Raw genomic sequence first — 23712 nt, forward strand, 5'->3', positions numbered from 1 at the left:
GGTAGAAAAACCGAGTACTTCTAAACCGGGAGAAAAAAGTCCCGTTGAAACTCCCACAGAGAGCAAGGCCAAAAAGAAAACTAATAGGCCTATAGACTCGGACAAGTCCGAGCCAGAGATCATGTCAGACAGAGTTTCTCAACTGGAATTCCTCATGGGTAAAATGATTTATAAAGGCAAACTCCAGAAGGAGTATAAAAAACGCGGGCTTAAAGAGCAACCGCATGGAACACCCAGGAGAGGTTCTGGGAAACGCTGGCCTAGATTTGAGCCAGTAACCAAAATGCCTGATGATGAAGATGAATATGTTGGCTGGCCTAGCACGGAGGCAGCAACAGAAATGTCTGATAGAAAATACAGACGCTGGTCTACAGGAGACCCAGAATATGGAACAGCACCCAAAAGTGGGCTGCCAGTATACAGCTCAATGGAAGAGCTTGATATACCCCAAAGAGGGGCAAAAAAGCAGAGGCCAATAAGAGAGGCATCGCATGAAATACCTGATGAAGAAATGCCAGGTGAAACCCATTATGAGGAGGAATATCCAGAATACTCTGACAATGAATCTATTGAGGACCAGAGCCCAACACAAAAAAGGAAAGTACCAGGGCTGGCCCAAAAGTTCTCTAGTCCCAGACACAAGAGACCACCTCTATCAGAGGATATAGCAGAAAGTATAAATTACCTGCTTTCCCATCATTTGGAAGAACCAACAATGGATGATATTGTGAACAAATATGAAGTCCAGCAAAATTGTGCTCTGCTAGCAGTTCCATCTGTTAACAGTGAAGTGTGGAGTTACAAGGGCACTACAGTACGTGCTCAAGAAATGAGGTTACAGCGGGTACTAAGATTAATTGGGTCAAGCATTACAGCATTTGCCAGAGACCTGGAAGAAGGAAATGTGACAACGTCACAGCAGGATGTGATGGGAATGATGTGTAATGCACATTTTGAAATAAACTATTCGTAAAACTGCGATAAGACCTAACATACATCCTAAGTTTGCAGGGCTCTGTAAACCATCTAATATACAATTGCCACACTTACTCTTTGGAGAAGAGCCAGCCAAAAAGCTGAAGGTTCTCAACGAAGAATCAAAAACTATCGGGATGATGAAACCACCGATGTTTGGCAGCACAACTAGAAGGCAATATCCATATTGAAGGAACTGGTGAAGGAACAAGTCGCTCGTACCCGCATAAACGATATTGGCGTGCGACCTCAGGACGTGGAGGACATGGTATTTCCACAAGGGGCAAGGTACAAAAAGTGACACCAGGAACCCCTGAGGTAGGTGGTTCTGGTTCTGAGAGAAACATATCAGATGAGTCCTACTCACAAATTGGGGGAAGGTTACAATTCTTCCTAAAAGAATGGCAACTAATAACATCTGATGCATATATACTGTGCAGTATAATGGGGTTTAGAATTGAATTCTACCAAAATGAAAATCCCCCTACTCAACATATTCCAAGACGAATACATTCTTTCTCTAAAGAAGAGATTAGAATCATTCAAGTAGAAATTGACTTATTGAGTAAAAAAGGGGTAATTGAGAAAACAACTCATCAAAACCACCAGTTCATATCTAGTATTTTCTCTAGACCAAAAAGGGATGATGGCTGTAGACTCATTTTGCAAGTCTTAACCCTTTTGTACAGTATAAACATTTCAAAATGGAGACATTTACTAATGCTTTGTAATGAATTTCAACAGAATACTATATGGCAAGCATAGATCTCCAAGATGCATATTACTCTGTGGCCGTGCATGTTAAAGATCGTAGATATTTGAAATTTGTCTGGATGAGTCAATTGTGGCAATTCAAAGCATTGCCTCAGCCCCTAGATTGTTTACAAAACTGCTAACACCAATCTTAGCATTGTTAAGAACCCAAGGCCATTTGATAATGGCTTATTTGGATGACATTTTAATTGTGGGAGATACTGAAGCCATAACAACAGCATCAGTTTTAAAAGTCAAACTAACATTTCAAAAGTTGGGCTTCGTGATCCACCCAGATAAATCCAGACTGACACCAAACAAAATAATTGATTACTTGGGGTTCACTATTAATTCAGAGCACATGAAAGTGACCTTACCCAAGGACAAAAATCTGCAGCTTATTGAGGGTTGTAAGGAACTAATTGCAGGCAAACAACCATCAATCAGACAAGTGGCAAGGTTACTTGGCAAACTAATTGCTTCTTTTCCAGCTGTTCAGCTTGGCCCACTGCATTATCAGCAGCTGCAGCGAGCAAAGGTATTGGCTTTGAAAAGACATTCTGGTCATTGCGATAGACCCATGCAACTACCAAACACAGCAATTGAGGATATAAAATGGTGGATTAAAAATGTTGATTGTTCTTACAGAAAAATTCTGATTGAATCACCAGCTATCATCTTACAAACCGATGCAAGTGCACTAGGTTGGGGAGCTGCTGATGACATCTCAAGCTGTGGAGGTAGATGGAATGCAGAGGAAGAACCTTTGCTCGAGACACATGGCATTAATTATCTTGAATTATTAAGTGTATTTCATGGCTTGAAAGCCCTTTGCCGCAAGGTACAAAATTTGCATGTACAGGTTCAGATTGACAACACTACGGCAGTGGCATATGTCAATCATATGGGTGAAATCAAGTCAGAAGCATGTGACAGATTGGCAAACATGATTTGGCACTGGTGCATTAAGAAAGACATTTGGCTTTCTGCAATTTACCTACCAGGTAAATTCAACATAATTGCAGACACTAGGTCACAAACTTTTAATGACAATACAGAATGGATGTTAAATCGTGACATTTTCCATAAAATTGTGAAAAGATTTGGGAAACCAGAAATTGACTTGTTTGCATCCAGATTGAACCACCAGTTACCTCAATATGTTTCGTGGGAACCAGATCCAGGTGCAACAGGGGTAGATGCGTTTACGTTAAATTGGGGTGGAATGTTCTTATATGCATTTCCTCCTTTTTGTCTGATCAGTACGTGTCTACAGAAGATCAAACAAGATAATGCTTCAGGATTGTTGGTGGTTCCAGACTGGCCCACACAACCACTAGTGTTAAAAATGATGACAGAACCTGTAATGCATGTCTCGAGACAAGAAAACCTACTCGTGCACCCTGTAACTGGCGATTTTCATCCTTTACATGATCGTATTGATTTGTTGATTTGCAGATTCTAAAAAGACCATATGTTGGAAGAAGCCTATCAGATCGCACTATGGATGTAATTGCAGGATCCTGGAGGGATAGTACCCAGAAGCAGTACATTTCTTACATTAAGAAATGGGAGCAGTTTTGTTCAACACAAAATATTTCTTACCACACTGCAGACACTTCAGATGTGGTAGAATTCTTGTCGACATTACATTTTGATGCTAATTTAAGTTATAGTGCGATCAACACGGCAAGGAGTGCTTTGTCGGCATACTTATCGAGACCATCGGAACTACAGGTTCTAGGATCAGACCCGTTGATTTGTAGATATATGAAGGGCATCTTTAATGCTAAACCTCCCAGACCGAGATATACGGAAATCTGGAATGTGAGGGATGTACTAACACTGCTTAGGGATTGGGATCCCATCTCAAATTTGTCTTTAGACAAAATCACCATGAAAATAGTCATGTTAATGGCTTTAGTCTCAGCCCAAAGAGTACAAACATTACACAAGTTACGGGTAGACAGAATGGGAATGACAACAGAGGAAATTACATTCTATGTCTATGACCTGCTAAAACAGAGCAGACCAGGAGTCTCGGGGTGTAAATTGTTTTTTTCAGCATATCCTTCAGATCAAAGACTATGCGTAGTTACATATTTGAAACACTACATTGAGACCACCAAGCACCTTAGAGGTGTAGAATCCGCATTATTTATCAGCCATAAAAAAACACACAAAAAAGTGACAACACAAACAATTTCACGATGGCTGAAAAAGGTGCTATTGGATTCAGGAATTGATACTGACAAATTTAAATCTCATTCCACCAGGGCGGCGGCAACATCGGCGGCCAAGGATTTGGACGTTCCAATAGACCATATCCTCGCGGCCGCAGGATGGGCAAATGAAAGGATGTTTCACAAGTATTACCACAAAGAGATTGCAGACCCTGGCGTATTTGGTGGTACTGTTTTGGATTCAGTATTAAATGTCCCAGTGATTAAAATGGGACACATAATGTTTATCATAAAATAAACCATAACTGATTAAACAAATGTTATGGTTGCATGTTATTGACTGTTTTTCACTCACAGAGTCAATCAAAATGCAGTGATACGCCGGAATTGAATCTACGGCCTGAAATCATAGAAGCTTTAAAATCTTCACGTAGTCACTCACGTGACTCCGAAGTAAAATAGTAAGATTAAACGAGAACTTACCAGTTTGAAGTTTGATCTTTATTTTATGAGGAGTTACGTCGAGGGACTATGTGCCCTCCACTCCCACCCTAATAAAGATCAAAGGTAAGTTAAGTTTTGTATCACGTAGCTTACTATTATGCTTCGGTATATATCATCTGTGATTTCACACCGCTGCTTTGAAGTTTGATGCGCGTGCGCCTGAACGGCCTTCTTCACGTAGTCCCTCGACGTAACTCCTCATAAAATAAAGATCAAACTTCAAACTGGTAAGTTCTCATTTAATCTTACTATTATGAGTGATAATTCCTGTCTTGCCAAACAGTTAACATTTTTTGATTTAAGAAGCTGGCTAGAAATATGTGCGTATATGATGAAGCCGAATAAAGTTACAAAAATAAGAAAATATTAAAATAGGTTTCTGGGCTAGCTTACAGCTTATATTTGTGAGTATCATTAAAAAGGAGACAATTTTACATGTCTAAATACTTAACAAACCAGATGAAATATATCCAGGATGCTCAGATTGAACTGGAACAGTGAGAAAATAATTGTGTTTTACGTTTCAGAGACAGTGGAGAGAATAGACAGAAAAAAGCTCCCAATCTGAAACATCGCCTGTTCATTTCCCTTCACAGATGCTGCCTGACCTGTTGAGTTCCTCCAGTAGTTTGCTTTATATGATGAAGCCGAATAAAGTTACAAAAATAAGAAAATATTAAAATAGGTTTCTGGGCTAGCTTACAGCTTATATTTAGTGTCAAATTAAGCTTGCCTCAGGTTGCGGTGTGTGAGATAATAAATACCATAACATTGTCTCCCAAGTGAGGAAGTGACAGAGAAAGAAACAGCTAGTCACATCTTTGAAATAAGATGCCGTAAACCAAATACCAATGTTTATGGGGGAGGAGGCGATAAAGGAAGAGAGAAACAGCTAGTTACATCTTTGAAGTAAGATGCCATAAACCAAATGGCCTATGTTTATGAGGGACCAAGTGACAGAGAGGAAGCAGCGAAAGAGCTAGGGTGATCTCTTTGAAGATAAAATGTCGTAAACCAAATGGCCAATGTTATCTTGTACCATGTGACAAAAGGCCTTTGATGTGATCCCTTTTCCTGTACCTCTGACCATGACTAATGTCTGTGGAATGTGCTAAGGTGACAAAGAAACACTATATAATGCAATGTAATTCTGTTCAGAGAAGTGGACGGAGGACGGTCAAGTGACCAATACAGACACTTGACCGTCCTCCGTCCACTTCTTTGAACAACAGAATTACATTGCATTATATAGTGTTTCTTTGGTCATTTGGTTTACGGCATCTTACTTCAAAGATGTGACTAGCTGTTTCTCTCTTCCTTTATCGCCTCCTCCCCCATAAACATTGGTCATTTGGTTTACGGCATCTTACTTCAAAGATGTGACTAGCTGTTTCTTTCTCTGTCACTTCCTCACTTGGGAGACAATGTTATGGTATTTATTATCTCACACACCGCAACCTGAGGCAAGCTTAATTTGACACTAAATATAAGCTGTAAGCTAGCCCAGAAACCTATTTTAATATTTTCTTATTTTTGTAACTTTATTCGGCTTCATCATATAAAGCAAACTACTGGAGGAACTCAACAGGTCAGGCAGCATCTGTGAAGGGAAATGAACAGGCGATGTTTCAGATTGGGAGCTTTTTTCTGTCTATTCTCTCCACTGTCTCTGAAACGTAAAACACAATTATTTTCTCACTGTTCCAGTTCAATCTGAGCATCCTGGATATATTTCATCTGGGTTGTTAAGTATTTAGACATGTAAAATTGTCTCCTTTTTAATGATACATTTGAGAAATTTTCCTGACTCCATGAATTTGCCAACTTGTTATAGTTCTAATGGAATCCGCCATCTCCTAAAATTTAGTTTGTAAAATAAACTGTCCTAAATGATTTTCTAATCTCCTCATGCATTATGCCGCATTTAAGAATCTGGGACATACAGTTCATGGTCTCTTCTTTTGTCTCGCACAACAACAACTCACTTATTCTCTCACTAACTCACTGAAATCTACAACATCCAGGTTCAGGAATAGAAGCTTCCCCACAGCCATCAGTCTATTAAACTCAACTCAAACAAAACTCTGAACATGAATAGCCCATTGCACATAATCTGCTTATTTATGTGTGTATATATATATACAGTATATATATATATATATATTCAATGGTATATGGTCACACTGATCTGTTCTGTATTTATTTATGCCCACTATATTCTGTTGTGCTGAAGCAAAGCAAGAATTTAATTGTCCTATCTGGGAAACATGACAATAAACTCTCTTGAATCTTAAATCTTATTGCACGTTTTCTTGCCTTCTTGCTGCTCCCAAATACATTATTTCTCATTTGTTTTCAGCATCCATTCCTTTCTGTAATTATGTTAATTCTATTAGTTACGATCACTACCACAAAAATGCTTTTCCACTGATACACCTTCCACCTATCCAGCCTCATTTACTAAAACCAAACCCAGAATCGCACCTACTCATATAGACTCTCAATATGAGGGATAAAATAGTTCTCCTGAATGAAATTCATGAATCCTGTGCCATCTGTGCCCTTGAGTTTGTCAGTGATCATGTTAATATTTAGTTTAAGAAAGAACTGCAGATGCTGGTAAAATCAAAGGTAGACAAAAATGCCGGAGAAACTCAGCGGGTGAGGCAGCATCTAATGAGCGAAGGAATAGGAATATAATATTTTGAGTGATTGAAATCACCCACTTGTGGTGCCCCAATGTTTCAGTGCTTTTTAAAATGTAGGCTCCTTCTTGTTCTTGTAGCTCTCTTTGGGGGTCAAGGAAAGAGCGTTCACGTGGCGGCCCTGTTTCAACCAATCTTTCCACCACCACGCACAAGACGCACAAGAAGCGCAAGACAGACACCATTGTGCAGATGCCAAGAAGTGTGTTCAGCTCTGGCTGAACAACTTCTAATCTTGTGTGTGGACTCGATAAGAAGAAGAAGCTCTCTTTGATTGCTTAGAGGTTGGTAATATACTTCGGACAGTGTGATTGCTCTTTTCGTTCATTAGTTCTGTATAATATGTAGGAACTCTTTATTCTTACTTGTTCTGCAAAACTTTGGTGCAGGAAATGCCTATGTATTTGTGCAGCAAAAGTCAACATTGTTCTATACACAAACGTGAACATATTGTAGGGAGCACTTTTCAGGAGTCAAGCCAATGCAGTAGACGGGCCTGGGCCTCAGACAACGATCACATTATTAACTCAAAACACCATGAAATAAATTACGAGGTCAAAGTTAGATACTAACTGAAATAAATTAACTGAATTCCAGAAATAAATAACATTTCCTCGCACGCTAAATTCTAAAGATCCATTCTGTGTAGTAGTAGTGTCTCCATGGAACAAAACTCATTGATACTCCAGGTATTAGTTAAATCCTTCTGTAATTATACTAGGTTGAATTCCATACAAATGTTTCCTTATTTTATTGTTTGCATGAACAAAATATTTTACTCTGCACAATCATTATAGTTGTTATTTAATCTCCTCAGCCTTTAAAGGATATTTATTTTTGTTCTATCCTGCACTTTGTTCACCCTTTTCTTGAGGGTAAGGCCTGTTTCACAATTCTAAAGAAACGATATTGACATGAAACATAAGCTCAATTTCTTTCTTCATAAGTGCGGCTTGATCTGCTGTATATTTCTAGCTTTCTAAAGCAGAGGCATACTGAAAGGCAGAGGAGGTTTACAATCAAATCCTTTCAGTAACTATCTGTAACTCACAGATTTCCCAGGTTGTCCTTTTTCACCAACTGGTCCAGGAGGTCCTGTGGAAACATCTCCATAAAGAGGGCATGCGTTGATACATTTCCTTCGCACCATACTTGTATATAGCGACATCTGTTCAAGAACAAGTCTTTTGCAGACCTCAATCACATGACTGGCGGGTAGAACAGGACCCTAAAATAGATGAAAGCAATTCAAAATTTGCTGTGTGTTACAAAGATTTATAATTGTATTAGAATATAAATCATAATGCTGCTATCATGCCGAGTGGCATGAGTTCAAAATATCAATTTATTTTAAAGTAAAATAGCGGCACAGTGACACGTCGATAGATTTTTTAGATTAGATAGCCTTTTATTGTCATTCAGACCGAAGTCTGAACGAAATTGAAGCAGTCATACATACAATACAATACAATAAAAAACAACAATAAACACATATTAACATCCACCACAGTGAGTCCACCCAACATCTCCTCACTGTGATGGAGGCAAAAGTCTTAGGTCTCCAGTCTCTTCCCTCCTCTTCTCCTTCTGCGCTGAGGCGATACCCCCCGGGCGATGTTAAAACCTGTCCCGCGGCTCAAACACCGCGGCCCGGGGTGGTCGAAGCTGCCGCTCACCAGTCCTGCTGACGCAGCCGCTGGCCGATAGAGTTGCTGCCTCACAGTATCAGAGACCCAGGTTCGATCCTAACCTCGAGTGCTGCCTGTACGGTGTTTGTATGTTCTCTCTGCGACTGTGTGGGTTTTCTCCAGGTGCTCCCATCTTCCAAAGATGTGCAAATATGTAGGCTAATTGGCTTCTGTAATTGTCCCCAGTGTTGTAAGGTACAACTAGTGTATGGGTGATCGTTGTTAGTGCATGGGAATTATGACATAATTCAGCTACATGGAATGAGATGAAGGGTATGAAATTCAGAGTGACCGTGATCTTGGTCTCTATGATCTTGGTCTCTATTGGCAGAGTAGCCTTGGCACACATACGTACTGTGGCTCCATCTTCAGCAGGACATAATTCAGGAGACCACTTCTGACGGAAAATCTTGCATATATTGCCTTGGAGATAGAAAAAGTACTCTTTGAACAAACTTAGAGGCTAAGGACAGCAGCCATGTACCTTTCCTGCTCTGCTTTGCCTCAATCAATCAATCAATCAATCAATCAGTTTTATTCGTCACATACACATATAAGTGCAGTGAAATGAATTTGCCAGCAGCGGTACAATCAAAAAAGAACACACAATACACTATAAGATTTAACACAAACATTCACCACAGCATTCTTCACTGTGGTGGAAGGCACAAAGTACAGTCAGTCCTCCTCCATTGTTCACCTGTGGTCGGGGCCATTAACCTCCGCAGTCGCCGCTACGGGCGGCCGGATGTACAGGCCCTCTCGTCGGGACGGTCGAACACACTCCGCGGCTTGGAGGTCCCGAATCGGCGCTTTCCTACCGGAAACCACGGCTTCAGGATGTTGTAGGCCGCAGGCTGGCTGACGGAGCTCTTCTCTGGCTGTCCCCGGCGAGGGAACCCAGGCTCCGGATGGTAAGTCCACGGCACGCCCGCGGCTAGAAGCTCCGCAGACCACGGCTTCAGGATGTAACAGTCCGCGGGCCAGCGATCAGAGAACTCCCTTCTGGCGACCCCGGCAAGGGCTCGCCCGCTCCGCAATGAAAAGTCCACGCTGCACCCACTGCTGAAACTCCGGGCCCGACTCCGGGAAAGGCCACTCCAGTCCATTCCATGCTGTTAGGCCGTGAGGGAGGCAACATGGAAAAGTCACCTCTCCGTTGAGGAGGCGACCCAAAGCTGTTACCCCCTTACCACCCCCCACACGAGAGACACTAAAACAAACATTTGGACACACTAAAAAAAACAAAAAAAGTAGAAATAATGAACACACTGCTGGCAGGGCAGCCGTCTCGCAGCGCCCCCACCGATCAGTGTATTTTTGCCTCAAGGTATTTTTGCTCTGGCTCCAACACCTATCCTATTGTTGCAGCTCATGCAGCACACTAAGGGGAATGAGTCAGAGTGAAGTGGAGAAACAACTTTGGACTTCACTCAAAATTATTGTGTGACCTTACTGCAGCCTCACACGACACCAGGCAATCTCTGAAGCAATATGTAAAGGTAAGTGGTCAAGAGTGTTTAATTATCATATGTAATGAAAAATAACTATGGAGTTTTTAATTGCAGCTGCACAACAGGTTTGCAAACACAGCACTCCATGGATGACACACTGGATGCTGTTCATGAACCTGGAGGTCACAATTTTCAACTCCTATACATTCTTCCCGATGGCAGGAGTGAAATGAGAGTGTGGGCAGGGTGTGGGTCCTTGATAATGCTAACTTTTTTTGATGCAGCACCTCCTATAGATCCCTTTGATGGTGACGAGCGCAGTGCACATTATGAACTGGGCAGTGCCTTCCACTTTTTGTAATCTCCTTTGTTCCTGGATGTTTGAGTTGCTGAACCAGGCCATGATGCAACCAGTCAATATGCTCTCTACCACACATCTGTAGAAGTTCAAGAGTAATTGTCGACATACTGACTCTCCTCAATCTTCTAAGGAAGTAAAGGTATTGATGGGCTTTGAAGATGTACTTTGTGGATGGTCAACAACTTTCCTGGTGGAGAAAAACATGACCCAGTTCCAAGTGGCAATGCTCAATGCACAATGGATGGTGTTGCTTGGTGCACATACCATGTGCTAAACAACAAATGTGCACGTACATCCATCATGCCCAGAAGGTTGAATTTCTTGCAAAATAATGTCTTCATAATTTACTCAAAGACTTCAAAATTCAAACACATTGTATTTAAGAACATAGTTCTGCATGATTTAATTTCTAGATAAATACCTTTTTAACCAACGTAACCATTATACCTCAAATTCACTGGATATTTCTCCACCATTTTGATTTAAGCTTGCCATGACAATATTGTTATGTCTAATATTTCTATTCTCACAAAGTCACAAAAGTTGATTTGAGATGTAACATTAATGCACATAGTTTAAGATGTCAAATTTTACTTACTGGAGGTCCAGCAGGTCCAGAAAATCCAGGGAAGCCCGTTTCACCAGCAATACCACGTTCTCCAAGTGAACCCCTACAGCCTGGTTTTCCAGGAGGTCCTCTTTTACCCTTGAGACCCACAAGTCCAGAATCACCTCCACCACCTGGCTAGAAAATGAAATAAAAAGCTTCAAAATAAATATATATTCTAAAAAGTGATGACTTGTACTTAGTAGTCATCTTAAATTGGAAAGCATCCTAAGGCGTAAGAGGAACAAAAATAATTGATGGGGAGGATCTAATCCTTGGGTAAGTTGATGGATTTTATGGAAGGAAATGCAGCACCAGAATTCCAGAGCAAGGCACATGGGCAAAGTAAGAAAAATAGCTAATTATGGGGTGAAGAGAACAGGTGGCAACTTCTTCACAAAATAACAATTAAAATGAAAATGTCACTGAGACCAACGGCTACCCTTCATGCAGATCTTTTTTAATCCAATATTTTAAAATAATAACAGTTATAGGACTCAACTTTCAAAAGTGCAAAGTGTAAGAAAAAGATTCTTCATAGTTATTTAAAAATGGATGTATCATGGTTCAACAATAGCGATAATCTGTCAGCAACTGAAGTATTTTACAATCTCCCAAAATCAATGAATAGCTGCAACACTTGCTCGAGAAAGTATCTGACTACTAAGCAAACCAGTTATGTAGCAAATCAATCATGCATTCTATGATGTGCACTACATAAGTACATCAACATGTACATTGGCAAATATGCACAAGTATATAACATAAATTGGAAAAACAGCACCTAATAGCATGTATATGTAATCACAATATCACTTCTACAAACCGAAAGGAATTGTATTTCGTGTAATATGAATTTGAGTGCTAATCATTACCAAATACATTTGAATCACAAACTGACTTATTTGCGAAACCTATTGTGAAACATAACATTGTATTGACTGGGAATCATTGGCTGGCTGATTAGTAAGGACTGATGATCAGAGGCCAGCTAAAATGGAATGGAAATTCTGCATTCTCTGTGCTACTGAATTGTGTGGGATACAAGGTCTGATATTAGAAGAGGTCACTGCCCCTTGAAGACAAATATGAAAGTCAATCATGTAGAGTCAGTGTTTTTCACAGTCTGTTTATCATTGTATGGCAATACCAGTGATACCATCTGTGAAAATGTACTCTTTCACAGGTGCTCCTTTAATATTACAATGGAAGCTTTGGGTATTGAAATCCAGAAACAAGCATGGCTGGTTTTAATTTATGGAAAAGTTACCTATCTATGTTCTCCAGAGATACTGCCTGACCAGCTAAGTTATTCCAGCAGTTTGTGTCTTTTTTTGTAAACCAGCATCTGTGGTTCCTTGTGTCTCCAAATTTCTTAATCATTTGCCTTCTTTGCTTGGTAATCATATGAATAGCTTTACTTACTTCTCCTTTTGGTCCTTTTCCTCCTTTTCCACCCTTAAACAAAAGATATTGGAAGATGTCAGTACTGTTATAATTACTTCTTAGTACTACCACTAAATTGTAATTTTATAAGTAACATTTTTACATTACCTTTAGACCTTCAGAACCCAGTATTCCATCAGCACCTTTATCCCCCTGAGGTATAATAATTAATTTTCAGTAGTTAGTTTAAAAAAAAAATTGTGAAAAATAAATGGCAAATTGCAATTATTCAGATCTTTTAAATAAATATTTACCATGTATTTAGTGTCCTTTAAGAAATTAACATGGTTTGAAATTCAACTTCATCAGGAAGATGAAACTGATGGTAATGGTTTCTTCTTCCCCACAGCCATCTGGCTATTAAACTCAACTCAAACTAAACTCTGAACATTAATAGCCCGTTATCTGTTTATTTGCACTTTATCTGTTTATTTTTTCATGTGTGTATATATTTATATAATGGTATATGGACACACTGATCTGTTCTGTAGTGATGCCTACCATATTCTGTTGTGCTGAAGCAAAGCAAGAATTTCATTGTCCTATCCGGGACACATGACAATAAACTCTCTTGAATCTTGAATTGCCCTAAATATTTCTCAACCCATCAGTATTATGCAAAAGAAGATCTGGCAGATTGTAAGCCATGGATCAGACTGATAATATCAATAAGATATTCTGCGAGCATTGAATGTTACCACCAGAAGTCTCAAGTATTGGAGGTTATTATAATACTGAGCAAAATGTGAGAAGGGAGAAGAAATAACTTCTATTTATTTAGTACATTATCACATCTTCTGTATTGTCCATCTACTTCCAGTTTCAGTAGATTACTACTAGAATATTTTCACTATTGTTGCATTGCAAAACATCTATACAAGATCCCACAATAAATCATAAACAGCAAGAATTTGTTTAATAGGTGCAGGTTGAAGAAAGTGGGCAATCATGATATATGGGAATCTGTTAAAGATTCGCCTGTACAAGAAATCAATTTCAGCTTGACAGATTTTATGACAGGCATCCATTTCATTAGAGTAGATTGGGTTCAAGAATAAAAATAGCGCAAGACTCTTCTGTCAATGGTGGCAGATCAAACAATTCTCTTATTGTGCTGAGATGTTATAGTATGTCAAACAAGTTCTACCATACCTTTAATCCACTTGCTCCTGGGTATCCTACATGACCCTACAGGAAAAAAAAAATATTAACACAGGTTGTCAAATAATAGAACATGTCAATTATTAAAATACTGATCTGTAGAAAGAACAATTTTTTGAGATTATAGAACTTACTTGGTTTCCAGGATATCCAACAATCCCATGCCATCCAGGTATTCCTGCATTACCTTTATGGCCTTTTGGTCCCTATTGTATAAGATTAAAAGATCATGTAAAATTGACATTTATTGCATGATAAAAGAAACAGACTTGACTACAAGGTTTATTGAGTCAGGAAATGTTTCTTTTTAAATATCTTGAATGGGGAAAGCCCTGTGAAATTATTTGGTAACAATATTCTCAATGTAGCAGCCAGTGATATGCACTTGTAGGATAATGTGGACAGTCCTGCTATTAAATATGAAGCAGTTCCGAATTAAACATTAGAATCAGAATATCAAAAAAAGTTATATATTTATTTACTTACATGTTTTCCTATGTGACCTTCATGACCTCGAGGTCCTGGAAGTCCTTTCTCTCCCTTTAAAATAAAAAAAATAATTGCAGACTTTTTGTTTTGTATCATTGATCAAATTATCCAAAAACAAGAGAACAGTCCATTAACCTTGGATCCAATAATGCCTTTTTGTCCTTTTGGTCCCTGTTGACCCTGATATGCCTAAAAATAGTAATTAGAAGAATTAATATAGTTTACTATTACAAACAAAATTCATATATATATTGAATGTGTTTTACATGTGAATTGAAGAAGTTATACCTCAATGCCTGGGTCCCCATCTCTTCCTGGTTGCCCTGGATTTCCAAGTATCCCCTGTCAGAAAATGGTGGTGTTCGTCATAAATGAAAATTAACATTTCTTTTTGTGGAAGTCTGTGCAAATAGTCGCAAGATCACACCAACATACCTTATACCCAGAATCTCCCTTTGGCCCATAAACTCCTGGAACGCCCTGCATATAGATTATAATTTTATTAATATTGTTTTTCTCTCAATGGTATTGCATATAAGCTCATGTTGGCATAGTGAAATGTAGAGCTGTAGATCAGAACACAATAGTATTAATGCTATTCATTATAAATGGGTTCAGCTATTTATTGTAGTTTATTTACTTCAATATGAAATGTGTTTCAATATCACAAAATGCCAGAGATATACAAAATTATTAAAATCACAGCTTTTACAGAAGGCACAGCTGGAGATTAAGTTTTGTTGTCCTGTTAGAACCTCTGTGTCTGTCCAAATGTCTTTTAACTGTTGTTGTAATTTCTGCCTCAACTACCTCCCTCTGGCAGCTCATTTCATATACCCATCACTGTGAAAAAGCTGCCCCTGAAATCCATTAAATATACTTCCCTTTTCACCTTAAACCTAGGTCCTCTGGTTCTTGTTTCCCCATCTCTTGGTAAAATACTCTGTCCATTCACCCAATCTATTCCCCTTAATATCTTATGCACCTCTGTAAAATCACATCTCATCCAACTACGTTCCAAGGATTAAAGTCCTAGCCTTTCCCTGTAGCTCAGGCCCTTGAGTCCTGGCCAGAAAGCTTCTGTTCAAGTTACAATATTCAAAGGGCTATGTTGCTGAAGCAAGCCACATTTGTGATATACAGTCCCCTCCATAATGTTTGGGACAAAGACCCAACATTTATTTGCCTCTGTACTCCACAATTTGAGATTTGTAATAGAAACAAATCACATGTGGTTAAAGTGCACATTGTAAGATTTTAATAAAGACCATTTTTACACATATTGGTTTCACCATGTAGAAATTACAGCAGTGCTTATACATAGTCCCCCCATTTCAGGGCACTATAATGTTTGGGACACAGCAATGTCATGTAAATGAAAGTAGTCATGTTTAGTATTTTGTTGCATATCCTTTGCATGCAATGACTGCTTGAAGTCTGCGATTCATGGACATCACCAGTTGTTGGGTGTCTTCTCTGGTGATGCTCTGCCAGGCCTGTATTGCAGCCATCTTTAGCTTATGCTTGTTTTGGGGGCTAGTCCCCTTCAGTTTTCTCTTCAGCATATAAACGGCATGCTCAATTGGGTTCAGATCGGGTGATTGACTTGGTCACTGAAGAATTTACCATTTTTTAGCTTTGAAAAATTCCTTTGTTGCTTTAGCAGTATGTTTGGGATCATTGTCTTGCTATAGAATGAACCGCCGGCCAATGAGTCTTGAGGCATTTGTTTGAACTTGAGCAGATAGGATGTGTCTATACACTTCAGAATTCATTATGCTACTACCATCAGCAGTTGTATCATTAATGAAGATAAGTGAGCCAGTAACTTCAGTAGCCATACTTGCCCAGGCCATAACACCCCCATCATTGTGTTTCACAGATGAGGTGGGGAGTTCCTTCTCTCCTCCATACTTTGCTCTTGCCATCACTCTGATATGGCAATCTTCGTCTCATCTGTCCACAAGACCTTTTTCCAGAACTGTAGATGCTCTTTTATGTACTTCTTGGCAAACTGTAACCTGTCCATCTGATTTTTGTGGCTAACCAGTGGTTTGCATCTTGCAGCGTAGCCTCTGTATTTCTGTTCATTAAGTCTTCTGCGGACAGTGGTCATTGACAAATCCGTACCTGACTCCCGAAGAGTGTTTCTGATCTGTCGGACAGGTGTTTAGGGATTTATCTTTATTATAGAGAGAATTCTTCTGTCATCAGCTGTGGAGGTCTTCCTTGGCCTGCCAGTCCCTTTGCAATTAGTAAGCTCATCAGTGCTCTCTTCCTTCTTAATGCTGTTCCAAACAGTTGATTTTGGTAAGCCTTTGGCTGATGTATCTAACAGTTTTATTCTTGTTTCTCTGTCTCATAATGGCTTATTTGACTTTCTTTGGCACAACCTTGGTCCTCATGTTGATAAACGGCAATAACAGTTACCAAAGGTGATGGAAAGACTGGAGGAAAGACTAGGTTCTGAGAGCTCGCTTATACCTGCATTAAAGAGGCAATTAAACACACCTGAGCAATTACAAACTCCTGTGAAGCCATGTGTTCCAAACATTATGGTGCCCTGAAATGGAGGGACTATGTATAAACACAGCTGTAATTTCTGCATGGTGAAGCAAAAATGTATAAAAATGGCCTTTAATAAAATCTGATAATGTGCACTTTAACCACAGGTGATTTTTTTCTATTATAAATCTCAAATTGTGGAGTACAGAGGCAAATAAATAAGTGGTGGGTCTTTGTTCCAAACATTATGGAAGGCACTGTAGCTTAAGAGTATCATGAAGCTATTCAGTCTGCAAGAGGGTAAATAAAAATAAGGACTGGCTCCATCCGTGAAACAAATGATGTAATAATAAATGAAACAGAAAATGTACTTTTGAAAATAACTGGTAAAATAACTTTGGAAACTGGTAGTTGGAAGTTTTGTCAGTCGGCAGGACCTAGGGGATGGGGGTGTGTGTGGGTGTTTGTGGGGGAGGGGGGTGTATGAGGGAGGGGGGGGTGTGTGGTGGTGTTGGGGAGGGGGTGTGTGAGGGAGGGGGGTGTGGGGGAGTGTGGGTGGGGGAGGGGGGTGTGTTGGGGGGAGGGGGGTGTATGGGGGAGGTGTGTGGTGGTGTTGGGGAGGGGGCTTGTGTGGGAGGGGGCGTGTGGGGGAGGGGGGTGTGGGGGAAGGGAAAGTGGGGGAGGGGGAGTGTGTGGGGGAGGGGGTTTGTGGGGGTAATGGGGTTGTGAAGGTAGGGGAGGGGTGTATGTGGGAAGGGGGGAAGGGTATGGGTGGCAGGGGGGGAAGTGTGGGGGAGGGGGATGTGGAGGAGGGGGTGTGGGAGCGGGTGTGTGTGAGGGCTCACCGGCTCCAGGACCTGGCTCTGGACTCACTCAGTGGTTCCCTGTCACACAGGAGGATTGGTCCCCCAACACAATATTCCACCACTCACCCATAGCCCCAACTGCACAGGCGCAGCTCATTTCCCCTCATCCCCAGCACTCTCTTTCCCTCCTTTTCACCCTCTCTCTTTCCCCTTTCCCAATCCCTCTCACACCTCTCTCCCTCTTCTTTCCCATAACCTCAGTCACTCCCTCCCTCCCTCCATAACTCCTCTCCCTCTATTCCCCTCACTCCCCACATAAAACATACCGGGAAACATTATAACATACATTTTAGACACGCTAAAAATAACAAAAAAAGTCGAAATGACACACAGGCTGCTGGCGAGGTTGCCATCGTGGTGCCACCTGCAAACTGCAACAAACTGCAGATGGCAAATGTTAAAGGTGCAGCAATTTCAAAGAGTGAGATTGGATCTGAGATAAAGGGGAAATTTCCACATTCAGGAGCCCTTGGCAAAAAGCAATAGTCACAAATGTTCAGGATGTTTTGTTGGCCTTCAATTATCATTTTTCTTTGAGGTTAATTGATCGAATAAAGAGACTGTGCACGCATGGCTTTGTGACCAGTATTGGTGTGAAGGCTATTCTCACCAGCAATAGAAACCAGCCTTAATACATAAAGCTGGTTAGGGAACATGGCATGGAACACACTTTCTATGTCTGGGAACAAACCCAGCCTTAATGGTAACATTAAAAATCCATTTCATAGTCTATGCCCTGACCAGTCCGCAATTGTGATAGAAAAATAATTTTATAATATCCTTTGGATTCAGCACAAAATACAAGTATTGCTATTTTAAAATGCCATATTTGAAATTGGTGAAGTTCTCATTTATGCCTTATTAGGGAGACATGGTACATGAAACTTGATTGTGCAATATCTTCAGAGTTACTTTGCATAGCGCTGCCTCTGACAAATAGGAAAAAATTCTACTACAATTGTGCATAATTTTCACCTCAAAAAACGTAGACATTTACCAAAACAGTTAAAATAAATTATTATCCATGCCATTACTCACAAGTTCTCCTTTAGTACCTTTCAGACCAGGAAACCCTGGATCACCTCTGAGACCCTGCAAAACACAACTTTGTTAATTTTATTGTAACCATAGAAGTTTAAGTCATTTTCAAACTTACCAGGTTTATTCATTCAAAAGAGAATAGAAGTACAACTTACCCTTGGTCCTTCCACACCAGGTCTTCCTTCACTACCAGGAAGTCCTTTATCACCCTGTGAACAGTTGGAATTAAGTGGAAACACATTGATTGAGGAGTTAATATTTTAAAGACTAATAATATTTATCAGTCATAAAAATATGATGTATTTTACTTCAATAAATGAATAGATTGCATAGCAGTCTGAAGCAGGGACTCAACCCGAAACGTCGCCTATTTTCTTCGCTGCATAGATGCAGATGCAGCAGCGGCAGCGGAGACCCGGCTCGGCCCTGGAGCTGTAGCAGCAACAGCAGCGGCAGCGGAGACCTGACTCGGCCCCGAGGCTGTGGCGGCGGCAGCAGCAGCAGCGGAGACCCGGCTCAGCCCCGAAGCTCTAGCGGCGGCAGCAGCGGAGACCGGACTCGGCACCGAAGCTGTAGCAGCGGCAGCAGCGGCAGCGGAGACCCGGCTCGGCCCTGGAGCTGTAGCAGCAACAGCAGCGGCAGCGGAGACCTGACTGCCCTAATGGCTGACATCAACTGATGCAATTTGTGTTCACGTCACATAACTTGTCATTGCACATTGATTTGCATCCATACCAGTGTCCCATGAATGCCACAGTATTGTGCTTTTCATTCGTCTTCTGAGGCAGCATTGATGGATGAACTTCTCCTGAAAGCTATCAGATGTCCAGGGCTTCTCCCTGACTTCAAGTGATGGTTATGCTGTCTCTTAATAAGCTATTATTACAACCTTATTTCTCATGCAATGCATTTTCCTTGGTAAACTTGAATGGTTTGGTCATGAAGAAGCAACAGGTTTTTACTCTGCCACTTCTTCAACCTTTCCTTCCTGTGATAAAGCAATAATATAATAATAATAATAATAATAACTTTATTTATAAAGCACTTTAAACAACTACAGTTGCCGCAAAGTGCTGTACATGAGAACTCATGAACAAAAAGCTATTACAAACAATTAAAAACCCATTAAAAACCGTAAGACGAAGGACTATAAAAAAACACACTAAAAATTAAAAGACATTAAAAGCACTAAAAACAGGAGCAATGCCTCAGCCAGTGTCGAAAGCCAAAGAATAAAAATGTGTTTTTAGGGAGGATTTGATGGATTCAGCAATGGGTGGGTTAAGAGAGTAGAAAGAAGGTCGCCGTGATTTCTCAGGATATTTTACAAAGATAAATCATTAAGGACATGAATATACCATATAGAGGAATTGATGACCTTTTTTTTGGTGATTACATCAATATGTTGGGCACAGACAGATTTTAAGAGATATCCACACCATGAACTGCAAGCAGATTAATCTCTCCACCACCGTGCCGTCGATGAATACAAGTTCATGGATCTTCGGTTTCCTTCCTGAAGTCAATAATCAGCTCATTTGTTTTGCTAATACTGCGAGCTAGATTGGTATTCTGGCACCATTAAATCAGATGATCAATCTCTCTCCTATACTCTGACACATCATTACCCAGTATTCTTCCAAAAAATGATGGCGTCATCGAAGACAACTCTGAAATTGTGTCTGGTACAAAGTCATGGGTGTAGAGAGAGGGATTGAGACATGGGACTGAGCATCCAGCCTTGAGGTGCGCATGTGCTGATGATCATCGAGGAGGAAGTGCTGTTGCCAATTCATACTGATTTAGGTTTGCCTATGAGGAAGTCGAGGAACAAATTGCATTGGGATGAGCAGAAACCCTGTTTCCTGAGTTTGATGATGCCTAGAGGGGATAATGGTGTGGAACGCTGAGTCATAGTCAATGAACAACAGCGGATGAACACAAGGTATGTGCTGCTATTGTCCAAGTGGTCCAGCGCAGAATGGAGAGCAAGCGGAACTGCATTTGCTATTGATCTGTTGAAGAGGTAGATGAATTATAGTGGGTTCAGGCCCTTACTAAGGCAGGAGTTTATATGTGTCATAACTAACCTCTCAATGTACATCACGGCAACAGACACGCATGCCACTGGTCGGTAGTCATCGAGGGATGTCACCTAACACTTCTTGGGAACCAGCATTGTGGATGTCATTTTAAAATAGATGGGGACCTTGTATATTAGTAATAAGAGGTTGAAGATGTCCACATAAGCACCAGCCAGAAGAGGAAGAATAGAAGATACTAGCATTGTGTGTGGGCAGGGGTGTGTGTGTGGGCGGGGGGGTGTGTGTGTGTGGGCAGGGGGGCTTGTGGTGGGCAGAGGTGTGTGGGCGGGGGAGGGGGGTTGTGGGGGGGAATGGTGTGTAGACGGGAGGGGTGGGCGGGGGGGTTGTGGGGGACGATGGGTGAGTGGGCGGGGAAGGTTGAGGGGGTTGTGGGGGGAGGGGGGGAGAAGGTGTGTGGGCAGGAGAGGGGGGGAGAGTGCTCGGAGCAAAGACGGGGAAGAGCCATGGGGAGAGGGGGGTTTCACGGGGAGGGGGGCAGCAGCCAGCGAGAGGGACCAGAGGGGAAGGGGCTGGCACTGGTGGTGCGATAGGGACTCACAGCGGGCGCTGGGCGCTGGTCGTTCTCTGCCAGGATCAGTGTCTCCGCTCTCCATTTGGCAACATCTCGCTTCCGGTCTCTCCGAAAATTGTGTCCTATTGGAGACCTCCGCTGGCCATCCAGAGCGTCCCTCAGCTCCAGTACGCGATGGCACAGGAAGGGGTGGACCGTCCCGGGGAGTGACAGGAGAAGAGACTAATCCGCGCGGCGCTGACTGGCAGGAGAGGAGATCAATCTTCGCACGCAGATTTTTAATCCTCACTAACTTTTACAACATTTAACCGATCGGAACGAACTTGTTGCACTCGCAGCACACGAGAACGGCGAGTGAGCTGGCAAAAAATCGTAGCACTATCGCGTACCATCTTTACGCAAATAGAATGACCGCGCAAATCGGACGATAACAAGATCAGAGTTTTAGTCATGTATAATAAAATAATAATATATTGGATGGATGGAAGGACGGACGGGCGGATGGCACAGAGATGTATATTCGGTCCATATAGCTCTTACACCCATGTAGACATGGACCCTCTGCATTGGCCTTCTCAGGAGGTGTACACAGGAGGGTCATGTTGACCTTCCAAATAAGTGTTATTGTTTCCTGAGAACATTACAAGAACACATTCTTAACCTGTAACTGAATGACAATCTAAAATGTGTGACTGCACATATGAATTTGTGAGCGTAGATAACTAACGGTGGCAGAAGAAGTGTGGTGCTTTTGCAAATATGCGTGGAGGTGGGAGTATGTGAGTGATTCAGCGGAGGCGGTGTCTTTGAGAGGTTTGTTAAGCATTTATATCATGTCCTGCGACATTATACATCTTTTGTGCTCTTATGGACATGGAGTTTCTCAGGCTGACCTATTTAATGAAAACCCTCACTCCTTATTGAACCAGAGATGATCTGCTTATTTATTGTAATGGCAGTCAGGGATAACTGGGATGTCACTCTTAGAGGTTAAGAGTCTGTCAGATAGTGAGTCATAGAGTTATACAGCGTGGAAACAGACCCTTCAGCCCAACTTACTTATGCCGACCAACATTCCACATCAACAGTAGTCCCGCCTGCCTCTTTTTGACATAATACTTTAAACCTAACCTATCCATGTACCTTAAGGGCCTGTCCCACGAGCATGTGACCTGCATGCGGCAAGCGCGACCAAACCGGAAGCGGTGGCCGCGCGGAGGTCGCATGATCCCCGTACAGGGCCGGTCCCACCAGCATGCGCCTGCATGCGGCGAGCGTGACCATACCGGAAGCGGGGGCCGCAAGGAGGTCGAGTGAGTGACGTGAAGTTCAAGCGAAATCCGCAGGAAATTCACGCGTGACGTACGCCGTCAAGATGCTGCGTACTGCATCGAGACACTGCGCACGCCCGTCGAGGCAGTGCGTGCCGGCAGGCCGTTGCCGCGCGGAATTTTTGAACACGGTCTTTTTTTTGGAGCCCCGCGCGATGTTGGGACCAGCTCCGCACAACTCCATACGGCTCCGGCGATCGAAGTGGGACCGGCTCAAGTGGATCGAAGTGGGACCGTGAGGCCGTACGGCTCAAGCGACCACGCTAGGTCGCGCTTGCCGCATGGAGTCGCATGCTCGTGGGACAGGCCCTTAAGTTGTGATATTACCTTCTCGACTACCTCCATGTACTTACCACACTTTATGTAAAAAATAGTTACCCCGCGGGTTCCGATTAAATGTTTCTCCCTTCACTTTAGAGTTGCCAACATCCACTTTGGATTAGTGCTCTAGAGACATTTCTGGTGCTTCCCACACCTTTCATGAGTAACTGCCCAATGCTTGCTCCCTCTCTTTATCTGCTCCACTCTCCTGCACTCGGCCACTATATTGAGTGTCTTTAAGGACTAATTATCTGCAATACTGGGAGCTTACATGACACCCTGCCCATCACACAACGTAGACTCCCCACCATCAACTCCATCTATACTTCAAACTGCCTTGGAAAAGCAGCCAACATAATCAAAGACATGTCCCACATCGGTCATTCTTTCTTTTCCCTGCTCTATTTCAAGATACATACGCTTGAAAGCACCCACCACCAGACTCAGGCACAGCTTCTTCCTTTGTTATCAGGCTTCTGAACAGTCCTTCCATAAGCTTGGATACTATCCATTTCATCTCTACCTCATTGCAAACATTGGACTTTGTCTCTGGAACTATTCCATGCTCTGTATCATTCCATTTGCTCTAACAATTACACTTTAGTTTGACTTGATTGTATTTATGTATAGTATCTGATTTGATTGGATAGCTTAAAAACATTTCCCTGTACCTTGGTGCATGTGACAACAATAAACCTAAATCTAA

General features: G+C 41.6%; 1 protein-coding gene across 2 annotated transcripts in view; it reads right to left on the reverse strand.

Annotated features, from left to right (window-relative positions):
• The window catches only part of LOC116973616 (collagen alpha-1(IX) chain-like), a 71814-nt gene that overhangs the window by 5344 nt on the left and 42758 nt on the right, over positions 1-23712 (reverse strand). For both annotated transcript variants that reach the window (XM_033021853.1, XM_033021852.1), the window contains 12 exons: positions 18894-18947; positions 18736-18789; positions 14762-14806; positions 14615-14668; positions 14462-14515; positions 14324-14377; positions 13972-14043; positions 13829-13864; positions 12785-12829; positions 12656-12688; positions 11222-11368; positions 8172-8348 (listed from right to left, as the gene is read on the reverse strand). In XM_033021853.1, the coding sequence (XP_032877744.1) occupies positions 8172-8348; positions 11222-11368; positions 12656-12688; positions 12785-12829; positions 13829-13864; positions 13972-14043; positions 14324-14377; positions 14462-14515; positions 14615-14668; positions 14762-14806; positions 18736-18789; positions 18894-18947 (825 nt within the window). The remainder of the gene's footprint in view (positions 1-8171; positions 8349-11221; positions 11369-12655; positions 12689-12784; positions 12830-13828; positions 13865-13971; positions 14044-14323; positions 14378-14461; positions 14516-14614; positions 14669-14761; positions 14807-18735; positions 18790-18893; positions 18948-23712) is intronic.

This window comes from Amblyraja radiata, chromosome 5, assembly GCF_010909765.2.
Source record: "Amblyraja radiata isolate CabotCenter1 chromosome 5, sAmbRad1.1.pri, whole genome shotgun sequence".
Classification (NCBI taxonomy): Eukaryota; Metazoa; Chordata; class Chondrichthyes; order Rajiformes; family Rajidae; genus Amblyraja; species Amblyraja radiata.